Genomic DNA, 15,304 nt, shown 5'->3' on the forward strand with positions numbered 1-15,304 from the left:
AAATCAAATGGTTAGAGAACGAGGTTGAACTTACAGGAGCTACCTCTTATGTTGGAACTGGGAAGATGAAGAAAGTCTTTTTAGCCATCAAGCAACTTTATGAGAAAGTGGATAATTACATACTTTGAACAAAAGGCTACTAAAAAAAGTTAAAGCTCCCCCAGGAGGAGAGAGAGATGCTTCTGTGAGTGGTACTAGAGGTCTCTTCCAGCAGAGTCCAGGAGCCTAAGCCATGTGTGCATTTATCAAGCATCTTTCTCAAGCTGGGGCTGTGTGCCTCAGGAGAAGCTGCATTGTCTGCCTAACTCAGGTCACTCTGGCAGGCAGAGGATGCTCAAGCTGAACTGCTTCCCAAGGGAAAAGGATCCAGAAAGAAGAGCTGGGGGTTTTGTTGTGGCTTTTGGTTTTGTTCTGCTGATCCTCTCTCGCCTCATCCTTTGAGGCAAGAGTGGTATTGCAACACCTGGCAAATATAAAGCAATTGTGTTCACATCCACATGCCCATTTGCACAAATCCCCTTGTGTGTAACTATTTGGGTTTGAGAAGTCAATTAAGACATGGCTTGAAAATGCAGGAATGAGAACCTCATAAGCAGATGCCAAAACTTTTTTTTTCTATTTTTTGTAAATAATAAGCACATGGTTTTGAATTGAGTGCTTATATGTGTTCAAAAGGCATTGCCTACTCAAAAGTAGTCACCCTGCAGCTTGAAATTTTTCTGTCCTATTTCTTTTCACATCAACTAGTTTTCTGTCCTGTGTTGTGTCTTTCCTTACTATTCCAAGACCTTCCCTATTATTCTTGAAATATAAGTGATATCTCTAGCCCCAAGAATGCTGGACTACACCCATGAATTTACTTTATCTACCAATCTGCCACTAACATTTTGAGAATCCAGCAAGACAGAAAAAGACTACCTCCCCAAACTGTTATTGTACAGCTGTCCTTAAATGAACTGTATGATATGATTTCCCTTTGCAACACTGGTGAAGAAAGTCCTCAATATTTTTTTCTCGCAAATCACTGTAGATGTACTTATCTAAGATATCTTGCCATGACTGTGGAGCTTTTTGTGCTAAAACTGTCTGTTGTTTTCCAGGCTTCCTTTGAAATTGCTATAAAACCTTTCATATTTATGAATATTTAATATTTTTCCATTTTCTTAGCCAATGTCTACATTTATTAAGTGATAAACATCCACTTTGGGGAATATTACTGGTTATATTGCTTGTGCTTTGGAAATAGAACTGTAGTGGCAGTCTCTCAGTGCATTGTCAGAAATAAATGTGATTTGTGGGTAGACCTTGCTCGTGGCTGGGGATGGTGCATCAGCTCTACCACTTCAGAGTGGTTCCCAGAAGTGATCTGACTCAGGCCCTGTGCTGAGTCACAAATCCTCCCCTGCTTCCTCCTTGCTTGCACAAAGTAGTAGTTTTCTTCTGCGCTGTATTAGCAGGAAAAGAATTGCTTCCCACACCCATGGCACTGCCTGAAGTATGAAAATGTATGTTTTTTTGTGTATAGGAAGGCAGAGGAGGGATGGTCCTCTCCTCCCCCTTTTATTCCTGCTCACTTCTAGGTCATTTATATGGGACTGTGCCTGCTCACAGCCCTGGTTCAGGCACCCCGTGGTGTATGCAAAATGTATCCCTGAAAAACCAATGGAAGAGTGAGCTCAGGAGGAGTACCCAGAGTAAACTGAACTCCCAACATGATGGGAACAGGAAAATGCCCTGTCCAGCAAACCAAGCTTGATCCAAAACTGAATTCAGATGAAAATTGTGAGAGGGCTCTGCTTGGCAAGGCCTGAATGTTAGCTCTGAGCCCAACGTTGTAGGAATGGTTTAAGCTTTGCCTGCGGAGCTCAGTCATGACACAGCCCTTCCAAAGCAGGCAGCAGGCAGAGGCTGAGCCCTGAAAATGGGCTCAGATGAAGGGAGGGCTCAGACTGAAAGGCGCAGTGTTGGAGTGTCCAAACACACTGTCCCCTGGACAAAAGCTGCTGGTAATTGCCACGGCACTCCTAATGCCCAAATAGCTCCAAAAAGTGCATTGACTGCTTCAAGAGCAGGGCTCCTGATTACTGAGTGTCCTTGCAAATAAAATACATTGATACTGGTGGTCAGGATGAGATCTAAAAAGCCTTTGGGAAGTTAAAAAATCACAGCTGCAGGTGTGGTCGGTGAGGATGAGGAGGATTAGGCAGCTCCAAGTGTGGTCAGTGAGGATGAGGAGGGGGTGAAGCAGCCCCAGGTGTAGTCAGTGAGGATGAGGAGGGGGTGAAGCAGCCCCAGGTGTGGTCAGTGAGGATGAGGAGGATTAGGCAGCCCCAAGTGTGGTCAGTGAGGATGAGGAGGGGGTGAAGCAGCCCCAGGTGTAGTCAGTGAGGATGAGGAGGGGGTGAAGCAGCCCCAGGTGTGGTCAGAGAGGATGAGGAGGGATGAAGCAGTCCCAGGTGTGGTCAGTGAGGATGTGGAGGGGGTGAAGCAGCCCCAGGTGTGGTCAGTGAGGATGAGGAGGGTCGAGGCAGCCCCAGATGTGGTCAGTGAGGATGAGGAGGGGTGAAGCAGCCCCAGGCGTGGTCAGTGAGGATGAGGAGGGCCCAGCCTGCTCAGGGCTGCTGTCAGGGGTGTTACTGGTTCCTGCACCTTTCAGGGGGGTTCCTGTACCTGCTGGAGGGGGTGATCCCCAGGAATCTCCCAAAGGACAGCAGTGACAGCATTTGCAGGGCAGGGGGAACACCTGGGTGCTCCTGGGGCATTGCTCAGGTGTCCAGAGCGACAATCCCTGTGCCCCAGGGCAGTGCAGGAGAGGGGAGCAGCACACCTGAGCAGGTGGGGGTGCAGGGAAGATCCTTTCTCTTTCTCTTTTTGATTTCATCTTCCCAGTCCCATCCCAGCACCTCTGGTCCCCTGCCCAGTGCCCCCAGTCCCTCCCTAGAGTGCCCCAGGGACCCCAGAATTTGAGGGAAAAGTGATTTGAGGGGAAATTTAGTTTTCCATTATTGTCTGTGTTTAAATTGCAGGGGATCCCCCTTCTCCTGTGATTTTAAGGGTATCAGTTGAAAGAAAACCAACCTTTCCCATGATTTAAAGGTATTACTTGAAGAGAAATTGTTGTTTTCTAGTTTAATGGAAGGGGATAACCATTCTGATGCCATTTGATTGGTTTGAGTTGAGGGAAAATCCCCCATTTTCATCATTTCACCTTAAATTGCAAGGAAATCTCTGTTTTCCCTTAGTTTTAAGGGTTTTAATTCAGAGGAAATCCTCATTTTTCCAATAATTGAAGTATTTAAATAGAGTGGGAATGGGGAAAAAAAAGAAAAAATGACAGGAAACATGAAGTGAAAAATGGCAGGGAATGTGAGGTGAAAAAGGAGAGGAAAAAAGGGCAGGAAATGGAAAGGATACAAAAGGACAGGAAACATGAGGTAATCAACACTCATGCACTAATTAATTGGGGAATTTATGAACACCACAAAGAAGAGTTGAGGAAAAACCTGTCAGAATCAGTCTCAGAAGATTTTTCAGGTCTGAAAGTTTGCAGTCTCAAGGAAAAAAGGCAAGTTAGGTGTTTCTAAGAATTGCTTTACTTTTTATAGGCATGTCTTTCTTGTGAGGAATTTTTTATTAGCAAACCTACCATTCATTTCCTTGGATATGTTTCACAATGCAACAATGCCAAGTGTGTTTTAGCAGCTGGGTCTTTTTCTTGTGCCATCTTGCTAAACATTGGTTGAAATCCAAAAAAGCTTGTAAGTACACAAGGGGATATGTAGGTAATCCCATTGCTTTAGGTGCAGACACTCACTTGCTCAAAGATAAAGTACATTCTTCAATAACTGCCTCAATCAATGAGACAGCAACCAGCCCCTCTCATCATCTTCCTGAGAGTAAAACACAGCACCATAAAATAGCTCTAAAACACCTGCAGCAGCCCTTAAAGTGCATTTCCCACAGCTTTGAGAAAGATCAATGTTAGTTGGTATAAACTTTTTTTCCTCTGTTCTCCCATAGTCTCTCTTCTTCCCAGTTGTATTCTAAACTTTTGGGTTAATGCAGAGCTAAAAAGAGCTTGACCTGGCATAAAAAGCAATGTTTTTCCCATGTAATAAATATTTAAAACGTTTTATCAGTGTAAATAAATGCTAAATTCTGTGAGCTCAGGGAACGGCATTAACATGTTTTGCTTGCTGAAACATTTATGGAATCGGTGTCAGCCAACAAAACAGAGCCAAGAGGATTTTTTTAAAGGTAAACTGAAGTGCTTTTAAAATAAATACTAAGAGTTGTTTAAGATCTTCAATTATTAACAGATTAAAAGTGTGGGCTGAAAAAGTGCAAACAATCCCTTTCGTTGCACTTTCCCTAATCCCTGTGCAGCTCTCTGTGTCCAGCCTGGAGTGAGCTCCTCAAGGCAGATGCTTCACCTTAACAGATGTCTGCAGAGAGTCCAGCACACAAACAAGCAGATTTAGAATGCCAAATATTTGAAAACCCTTTATTTTTATATTTACTTCTCAGGACTTAAGTTCAAGACCCTGTGTTTATGGTCGGCCAGCGCTGACATTGCCAGCCCCTACAAACAGCACTGTAAAAACTTGGCTCTGCTCTAGAAAGCAGTTATTGGCATCACCTCCTTTAAATCCAGAGGCCAGCTCTGCAGTCTGATCAGGTCACCAGGCACTCTGATTTAATTGTGATTATCAGCTGCACAGCTCATCGCTAGGAGTGCAAGCCTTACCTCCACAAGTGAGAAAAAAAATGCCAAAGATGTGCAAGGGTGTGAACACCCACGTGGGGTGACACCTGTGTGTTGCACCATGCACAGGTTAAGAGCATACATGAGCTGGGGCAGAGAAATCATTCTTTTATGAGCTGAACTCTCTTTTCTTCCTCTGCACAGAGAAAGAGCCCGTAAAAGTGCACAGAATTCTCACCATTGGTTAGAAAAATCCTTGTGGCTGCTTACAAGGGGGTGGTTCTCCTTGATTTACTCTGATCAGGAATGCATCTGCACCTCTGAAGTTTCAGAACACAGATTTGATGTGTTTTGAAGCGTGTGAGGTTTTTATTAAAAAAGTGGCTCTGTTCCATGCGCCCATGGCTCCTCCTCTGTCCTTTAACCCCTCCTCATCTGCTCTCCCAGTTCTCCCCTTTGCCAGTACAAGGAGTTTTCTGAGTGTCTGTGCATGGTTCCTCATGCCATTCCAGCTCTCTGTGCTGCACGTGGCTGCAGAATGAAGAATGAAGCAATTTGCAGGCGGCAGCTGTGTTGCAGCAATGAGCTCAACAACAGCTCCACAACCAGCCTGGTGATGTGCATGGGTCTCTTGCCCCTCTGCACATAGCACCCATTCCATCTCCTGAGGGCATTTGTAAAGTTGCCACATAGTGTTTTTTAGCTTTTGGAAACTCTCTGAATACTTTGATGGTAATGTATTTAAGTCTGCCAATTACTGGAATCATCTAGATTTAAAAACAGGCTATGCCCTAAAGGGATGCTGCACAGCACACACATCAATTCATGCTAAAAGCACTCAGTGCCTCATATCCTCTTCAAAGCTGGTTTATTATCCTCAAGGAGCTTTTCTCTAAGCTGGCTGAAGGTGCTGTACATTTTCTGGTGGTACATGGTCTCCTTGACCATCTAAACATCGCCTCAGGTTTATGGTGCAAACCTTTGTTTTCACAAACACTGCTTTGTTAACGCAGAGGGCATTGCTTTGTGCAGATATTATCTTCTCTGGACATCTGTAGTAGGCTGAAGCACTTTCATGGTGTTAATGAAGCTGTTTTTAAAATGAGAGAGCTTTTCTGTTCATCTTTTTGTCTGTCCTCAGTACCCTCTCAAGAGTACTGGGTATAACCTAAATGAATGCTAAAATTAATTAATAATAATAATTAAGGGTCAATTACATAAAACCTGGTATTAGAACTCTTACCCTCATAAGCTTGGCTACATTTTGGATTAACAAGACTCCTAAAGTCACTGAAAAGGGAGGCCTTTATTTGCTTTTGTGAAGATTTATTTGAAGCAAATATTCAGTCTGCCAACTTTGTGGGAGGTTTGAAGCTATCTTCAGTCTTTTAACTTTTTTGTACTGTTGCACCTTGTTTGGGTGAAGGTGAGACATTGTTTTAATTTTCTGGGGATTGGAACATTCCTGACCAATGCAAAGAATTGGAGCAACGCAGGTGTTGACTGCACTTCATTTTTGGTGCATATTTAGAATTAGTAGACTGAAAGATGTGGGAATTTAGAGGAAAAGGTTGACAGCCTCATATAAACACAGAAATTTTTTTTCCCCCAGAGATATTGCTTATTGAGAAAAGCACCCAGAGGCAACTGAGCAAGCAGAGTGGCCCACTCTTGTGCAGGATGTTTTGATGCTGTCAGTAATGTAATTCATGTAGGAATGTCTGTGAGAGCCAGAATGTTTCATACTGAATGGCACTACCTTTGGATAGCAGCATATCCTTTGGGTAGATAGCTGAACCACCTGTAGACACCAAAAAAAGTGTTCTGACATCTGAGAGGTGTTAGAATCCAGCCTGTATTTGCTAGCAGCAGTGAGGGATGCTGCTGGCCAGGGCACATTTGGTTGCTTCTGCTGTGTTCCATCACAGCTGTGGAGCAAAGGCAGTCTCAGCCTTAGCTGTAAGCTGATAAGTGGATTGTCTTCAAGGGAAAGTGCTTGTCAAGAGATGTGTCATCCTCATTAGAAAGTATTTAAATTAGTTTGGGAGAAAAAAAAAAAAAGTCTAAGATCTTAGATGATAGATTTTAAAAGTTATTAGTTATCACAAGCTCTCTTGGCAGATGTATAACAGACATTTACAACTCATGAATCACATTTTTCAAAAATCACAGCTAATACCAACTTCTCTGAGGAGATGACAGCATTTGCAGGAGACAGTAATGACTTCTGGCTCTCAGTCATTGCAAAATCATGAGCTTGTAATTGTTCTGATCTGGCTATTTGTAGACTATAGATTTCTAGAGGCCTCTCAATACTTTCATCATTAATAACTTGCCAGTGACAGTGATTGCCATCATTCCTACTCAAAGTGATAACTTTAAGATCTTTGTAAAATGCAAATCCTTACTGAAGGCTTATGAGGCTGGCTTTATTATTCTGGTTTTACAAAATGAGGGGAAGGAGACAGAGGGAGGCACATGAATCTGCAGCTTGAGTCAAGTGCATCTGAGGGTACAGCTGCTTAGTGATGTAGAAAACTTGTCTACAAGTCACCTTTCCTGGGCCATTCTGGGAATGTTTGGCTTGCTCATGTTAGGACTTTCAACCTTAACAATCATGTGATCATATTTTGCTCATATCCATTTCTGAGCAACCTCTGTTAAAAGGTGATCCATAAATTTTGGGACAAAACCAGTACTGCTGGTTCTGACTCTCCCTCTGTTGAGACTGAAGTTAGATGAGGTGGATGTGGAGCACAGGAAGACCCTAAGAGGGATGGGAGCTCTCACCCAATATGGGTTTGGTGATTCTTGGGCATCTCAGGCGCTGCCTGGGACTGGATTGACTTCTGGAAGGCCCCAGCATCAGAGTAGGGACCTGACTTCAGTTTGCCACCTCTCCCCATGCTCTGGAGTGCAGCTCTGTGCACCCCAGCATTTGCCCTCTTGTGTGTACCATGGCTCTTGTCCCTCTTCAGGCCTGGTTGTTCCTTGTTTTTCTCGTGCTTTAACTCTCCTCAACACCTTGTGTGCAACACCTTAGGTCTGCTTGTCAAGAACAAGCAAGCCCTCCTCAGCATGGGGGTATTTTGGTGACAGGTAAGGCAGTACCTTTTACACTTTGGTCTGTGATCTGGAAGCAATGGTAAATTCTTGAAATGTTTGAGATCTTCTGGAGGGAGGCAGTCTGTAAGTGTACATCTTTGTATCATCAAGATAATGAGTTCAGGTGAGGGGGAAAAAGTAAAACTGAAACACTACTGTGCCATTTATAGCCTCTCTGAATTTTGTTCTCTTGCTGATAAGTGCTTCCTTCTGTTCTCTCTGCAGGTCTCCAGGTGGTTTTAAATTCAATTATCAAGGCCATGGTCCCTTTGTTGCATATTGCCCTGCTGGTGCTGTTTGTCATTATTATCTATGCCATCATTGGACTGGAGTTATTCATGGGGAAGATGCATAAGACCTGCTACCATGTGCAAGGGGGACTGATAGGTAAGGGGAACACACACAAACATATGAGATTTTCAGAGGGAGGCTTTCCCCATGTGGAACAGAGCATTTCTTCTGGCACAGGAGATGGGTGGCTGTTGCTCAGTGTTTATGTACTTCCTATGGGTTTCACAATTTCACTGCTGCAGATTGAGCTACACAGGAGATGTTGTCACAGAAATGAACTCCTCGTATATTTTATTATTAATGTCATACACAAATGCATCTTTGTTTTAAGCCAGTATCATTGTAAAGGAATACATAATTCTGGGCACTGCTTTTTTTTTTTTAGTCACAGGCTGCAACTTTGGTGAGAAGTGCAACCAGAAAGAAAATACAATTATATTAATGGGAAGAAACTTTTTTACATCAAATCCATTATGAAATTTATTTATTTCATATTATTTGCAGAAAGAAATATTCATATTTCAAAACAATTCAGTTGCACTGTCACTCATGTAACCATCTGTTAATTTTAGTTTGATTTATTGATCTTGAACAACAAATGTTTCTCATGTGGTAGAGGGTATTAATGCCTAGTACCTAATTCAGCTCATAAGAAAACAGTGTACAGCAGAAAATTTTTTCAAAAGCTCTGCATTTTCAGCTTTTATAATGTTGGCAGATTTCATTTTCTGGACATGATGCTAGAACTATAATGAGCTGTCACTGTGGTTTGCATCTTTAAAGTGGGTGTATTTTTCTCCATTCTGTCTGAAAGTATTTACATTACATCACCTAATTCTGATATTACTGTTTCTGGCATTCTTTTGTGATCAGAATGTGATCACAATTTTGGAAAATTACATTGTTTACCATATAATAAGATGAGAAGCAAATTTAATTACCCACTCCCTTACACATACATACATACCTGCATCTGTTAAAAATGCAGCACTAAGATCTGAAATCTGTATGTTTTTAAAAATCACATTGCAGAAGTTACTGTGCTTCTAAAAATGTTTTCTGGAGTGTTCTTTATATACCAGAGCACTTAGTTTGCTTTGTTGTATAGGTTGTCAGGTCTTTGAAAACGCCTGTACAGAATAAGGGATGGATGATCAAGCAGCAGCCTTAGAGTTTCTGAGTGCCACGGGGCTATTGATAAAATGCCACACACCATCTAAATGCCAAAAGAGCAGAGCCCCAGACACTCCCTGCTGTAATTCAGCAGTGGCCCAGTGCCACACCAGCCTGTCTCCTGAGCACTGAAGCCTGTCTGCTGCAGGGGCTCAGCCTCCTCCAGCAGTGCCTCCCAGATTTACCCAGATGCCAGGTGGCTGCAGTAGGAGAATGCTGGCCATGACACACAGCCTAATGAAACATGATAGGCTTGATCTGATGTTCCCTATCATGTTGAAAGGCATGAATTCTTCCTTGCAGGAGGGTATGCTTTGGGGGGAAAAAAGTTCATCTGTGTTTTGACTATAAAATTTGACAGCTTGGCTATTATTTTTTGCAAAAAGAAAGTGAAGCTCGACAGCGAGCAGTCGCCTGTGTATTCCTGAGAAATCTGTCAAAGTCCCTGCGAAATACATTTGTTGAAATCTGATATCCTTCACTTGCTTCTCAGTGTGCCAAATGGTTTCCTTCAGCTGTTTTCTCCCCTTCTCTCCTTTAAGATACACCTGCAGAAGATGATCCGTCCCCGTGTGCCCCCCAGTCTGCCCACGGGCGGCAGTGTCAGAACGGCACCGAGTGCAAGGCGGGCTGGGAGGGACCCAAGCATGGCATTACCAACTTTGACAATTTTGCTTTTGCCATGCTCACGGTGTTTCAGTGCATCACCATGGAGGGCTGGACAGATGTGCTCTACTGGGTACGTATCCGAAAATGCCGGGCTGAGTCCTGCTCGTGCTCACAGCTACGTTGAAACTTGGGGGCTTTTAGCTTTCTTGCTTGTTGTCTAGAGTGAAGGCATGGTTGCTAGCATGGAGCTTGAATTAACTCAGCTAACTGCTCAGTAAAGTGGAGGGGTTCTCTGGTGCAATGAAACCAAATGTAAATGTTGACTTTCCATTGATATTTTAATTTTGAGTTATGGCAGATGGCTTATTGATTTAGAGGTTTGCAATGTACTTTGGTTAAGGAGAAAGTCATTGAAAGACCCTCTCTGCAGGAGTGAAACATCTTGTACATCTCCAGATTACTGATGTAAAAGAATTTGTGACAGACAACCTTGTGCTCTACCCATGGCATTTGAGTTACAAAGGCACTACACTGATCAGCTCATAGGTTTTATCAGAAAGGCCTCACAACTTCCAGCAGTACTCCTGATTATGACTTTTGTTATAGAAGAATTTATTCTAATGCTATTAGCTCTGATACTGGTATCAATCATGCTCTCATTTTAGACAAAATATGATATTACCTGTAATATAAATGGAGACTCATCTTGTCCTGTAGCCTAATTCTGGGCATTTCAGCAGCTTTAGTTTGTACCTTTTAATTCCTAATGTATTGGGAAATTCACTGCAATACAATTATACTGCTGGAGTTAATATCAGGTTTAGCTTTCACCAGTAAATCATAGATAGATGGGTTTCTGGATGCAGCTGTGGCCATCAGCTTTTGCAGCAGTATGTCATGACCTAGGGCTTTCATTCCTACACAGCACAGTCCTGCCTGTGTAAGACTGACCCAGACTCACACCAGCTTGTAAGTCTGGCATGTCATGACACACCTGGATCTCCAGATGGTAGGATGGGTTAAAATGCATGATGCAGTTTGACTGGAGAAGGCTCAAAGCACACAGAAGGATAATCTGGACTGAGGCAGCTTGCACTCTTAGTCAACAAGCTTCTCTCTTAGACATGAGCCCAAAGCTGCCTTCTACCCATAAGTGATTTAGAGTTTGCAAGAATTCCCTTTGAAGATTTAGCTTATCTGCAAAAGATGGTCTCTGTGTGGAACAGCTAGAAGTTGTCTCTTTATCTTCTTAAGTTTAGATTAGAATAGTGACTATAGCTTCCTTTTAATGTCTGAGATAAAGGGCAGAGATCAAACCACAAGGGGAGTCTGGGTCTCAGAGAAAAAAAATGCCATTACTAGAAAAGAGGGTGTAAATTAATAAAATAAAGAAGAGCAGAAATTAAAGTCAGAAGAGAAACTGGGCAAAATTGCTCCACAGTTCAACTGTGGCTACATATAACATGCCTGCCTTTTTACCACATTTAGCTCATGTTTCTCCATGCTGTGTGTGATGGAGACAATTTATTTACAGGGGAAATGGGAGAGAGTAAATGATATTAGAAGAAGAAGAAATGAAAATATTTTTGGCCCTGTATACTATTCACAATTATGAAACCTCTCCACAAGTTATCATCAATTTCATGTGCTATGAAAGACCCTTCCACATTCCAATCCTTTAGGGCCCATGTGTCATTTTCATGACTTGATATGAATCATGTTTAGCTCATTATCAGTTATCTAATAACAGGAGCCAAAAGCATATACTCACTTCCAAGAGAAGATTTTCTACCATGAGTGCAGTAGACAGTCTGATTTTATGGTGTCCCTGCAGCAAACTGCGTTTTAGTTGTTGGCTTTTGTTTGGTATTCAGCCAGCTTTTTTTTTTTTTCACTGATTTCCTAAGCTGTTCTTTTTTTTTTTCGTTTGGAGACAGAATGCTGAACTTAGACCTTCAATTAATACAGATGGATGGTCATTATTTTTAGGGGCATGCATATGGTGAGCCTTTTAGATGATGGTAGTGTTAGAATGCTTGCTTTGGGAAGAGCAGAAATATTTGTTATCATCAGTTCCCAGTTATTCCTAGACAACACTACAGAAGATAAGAGTTAGCATTGCAGAAGAAAAATGCCAGTAATTGAGGAGGAAGGAATTTATTATATAAAGAGAAAAAAATATCACCTATATTTAAAGACCAGGAAATACAAAATTTGAGTAAATACCTGAACACCTGAGCTGGCAGACGTTCTTGGTTAAGCTGCTGGAAACAATCCTAAGAATACAATTGTCCCATCTGACTTTTGCCTCTTTGTGCTATATTGACAAAGCAGACAGAGCTCAGGTCTGATCAGTGTTTGCCTTTTGGTGAGGGAAGCCTGAGGTGTTTCCTTCTGCAGAGGGGTCTGTGCCATGCTGGGGGCAGGTGTTGCTTGGGCACCTACTGCAGTGCACACCTAGGAGAAACGCTACTGCTTTTATATTTATATGTTGAAACAGTCTCTAAACACTCACACTGTCATTTCATGTCATTTCCAACCATATCTATTGTGGTTTATTCAGTCAGCTCTAGAGTCCATGACAAGGGCATTCCAGCTTAATTTAGCCAGATCAAAAGGAAGAGTACTCTGGATAGTAATGGATAGAAAAGATGCAACATTTCAGTTGCTGGAGGAAGAATTTTAGTGAGCTAGGATACAAATATCTACCTTAAACTTACTGTGAGCCACTGTTTCCTTACTGCAGTCTGACTCACACACAGCTTTATTCCCCAGTCTTTGCCTTTTTGGCTGAGGAAGAGTGGACTTGTCATAGACAACCCATTGGGAGCTGCATCTCCACAGGGTGCAGAGATAGGAGGCTATTCCCTTCTCAGCTCTGAAAAATCTCCTGAAACCACAGTGAGGTCACAAAAATTAAATTTTGCTTTATAAGGGAGTAAATCTACACAGTTATTTAAATTAGAAATACAGAGTTTGTTGTCCATTTTAAACTGAAAGAACAGATAGAAAAACAGTGTAAGAAAATTTTTGCTGCAAATCAGACAGTTTTGCAGAGAAAAATTTTAGGTGATGATTTTCAGAGGTCATTCATTATACTTAACAATGTAAGCTAATGAGCTAATATTTAAAAGTGCTGAGATTTCAAAGCTCAAGCAGACTGTCAAGTTCTTAGCTCCTCTGCAATTCAGGGTAGATAACAAGGTTTGAATCTGGGGTCCTGCTGGGGTCAATGGCAAAATTCTCATTAATTTCAAAAGGTCAGGATCTCACTTTGTATTTTACAAAATCTTGATCATGCTGTTGAGATTTCTCACATGCAGTCACATTACAATGTGAGGACTTACAGATGCCTAATCAGGGCCTTGGTATCTGTTGAGATTAGTCTTCCAAGGACATATATGCAGATGCAGAGAGTTTTCTTTGCTCCCTGCTTAAACCTGAAAATGTGTGCCTGACCTAAAACTCAGCAGAACAACAGATAAAGCTCTGGGCTGAATTACTTGGCTGGAAGTGTTGAAACAATGGAGCAATTCTCTTGCTTTGAGCTTTTCTATAAGTGCTTCTCAATTATATCTTCTTATTTTCAAAAAAAAAAACCAAAACAAAAAACAAGGCAACTTTTGGCAGATTCCTAGATCTCTGCATTCCTCTCAGTGGGAATGGAGGGAGCTTAGCACATTTCAGCATGTTGCCCTGAAAAATGAAGTAGTCATTTCATGAAAGCAATGTCTGTCCTGTGCCACAGTTTGCAAGGTTAAAGCTGCATGTTTGAAAGTTAGAAAGCTGTGTGACCTTCCACAAGCCCTAGACTCCTAATTCACTGAATAGCTCTTCAAATTTTAACTTCAGTTTCCTGCTTCCTTCTTCATGCTTCCTTGTGCAGCCTTTCCACCTGTGCAGGGAAGCCTGTCTCCTCTCTCATGGAGTACTATTTCCCAGCCTGTGATCCACATCCTCACAAAAAGATAATCAGAGACAGGAGAGTAATAAACTTTTATTCCCTAGAAGGACTTGACATCACTGAGATCAATATACTTTCCAATCTCCTCTCTCTCTCTTAGCAGATAAGACTTGTGAGTAGATTGCTTTCTTTTGAAATGGGAAAGAAAAATGTTAGGGAAAACAGGTTGACACTGCTATCAGGGAAGGGAGGATAATTACTTTAAAAGAGCCAAATTTTTAATGTGAAATAACTATATTGGACAGGATGAAAATCTGTGCAGAACAGCCTTGTTGACTCTTCACTGAAGAATTGATCTTTGTGGAAGGGAGTGTTAAGTGTTTGTAGAAACACATCTCCTGTACTGCCTCAGTCTTACAAGTTTATTTTGTCCCATCCAGGTGCCTTTGTCTCACGGGCACTCAGTCCACAGAGCCACTGAGCAGACAGGCACTCTTGTGATATGTCCCATTATAACTTTTCCTATGCATTCTAGAAGGATTTGAGGTTATTATTCTCAAAACTCTCCTTAATGTATGATCAGCCAGCATTAGCAGCTCGCTTGGTGCAGGCACCAAAGCCCATTTCTGAAGATCCATCCATCTTGGAAACTTCTAGCAGCAGATGAAAATCCAGATGTTGCAAATTGAATCATTTGGTATTTTGTAATCAGTCTCTGCTGCAGTCCATTATTTTGTATTGTCTTGTTGACTAAGGAGGAAAATTAATCTCTGAGCAGTTCATAACATAGTGTTTAAATATTTGTAGGCATTGTTTGTCTTCCCTTAATCTTTTTCTAATCTGAGGAGATTCAGTTCTTTCAACCTTCCCTAATGGATCTTCTTTTTAATTATTTTTAATCAGCTTGTTAGTCTCCTTCAGGGGAAGCTTTGTTTCTGAGTTAAATACAATTTGGCCAGTACCCTGTCTCTAGAAAGGTTTTCATCTTTGTGTGAAATGTGCTCTCTGCAGCTGGAGACCTGTGACTCTGCATGCAAATCTATCCACTGCAGCCTCAGTTTTACATGCCTGGTCTCTCCACTGCCCTGCATCTAAGCAATTGTACATATAAATGAAAACAAAGCACAAAGAAATTGCAAAACCCAACCAGATGATGTTGTATTGGGCTGTTCACATTGCTGGGCAGTGGAGAACCTGGTCCTGAGTTTTTCTGCTTGCCCCTTACAGCTTGAATTCTAGGACTGAGTAATTCTGCTTGATCTGCTTGAAGATTATTAATAATGAGCAACCCTAAGCCTGCCATCAGTTTTGGAGTCTTGGCTCTGACCCATGTCATTTGGAAAACACTTCAGAGTACTTGGTGGAGTCTCTGAAAATAACATGCAGTGCCTCCAGGAACAATTTACCTCAAGGCTCTAAGTGTAAACTTAAGAGTGTGGTGGTATTATTATAGATGGACTAAGGCCAGGCCTGGATGACATCCAGGCCACTAACCTGTCCCTGGAAGAGATGTCCAA

General features: G+C 42.0%; 1 protein-coding gene across 17 annotated transcripts in view; it reads left to right on the forward strand.

The window, feature by feature from the left end:
- The window catches only part of CACNA1C (calcium voltage-gated channel subunit alpha1 C), a 450,865-nt gene that overhangs the window by 280,318 nt on the left and 155,243 nt on the right, over positions 1-15,304 (forward strand). For all 17 annotated transcript variants that reach the window (XM_084206870.1, XM_084206877.1, XM_084206868.1 and 14 more), the window contains 2 exons: positions 8,036-8,197; positions 9,817-10,013. In XM_084206870.1, coding sequence (XP_084062996.1) covers positions 8,036-8,197; positions 9,817-10,013 — 359 coding nt within the window. The remainder of the gene's footprint in view (positions 1-8,035; positions 8,198-9,816; positions 10,014-15,304) is intronic.

This window comes from Fringilla coelebs (genome assembly GCF_963513975.1).
Source record: "Fringilla coelebs genome assembly, chromosome: 5".
NCBI lineage: Eukaryota > Metazoa > Chordata > Aves > Passeriformes > Fringillidae > Fringilla > Fringilla coelebs.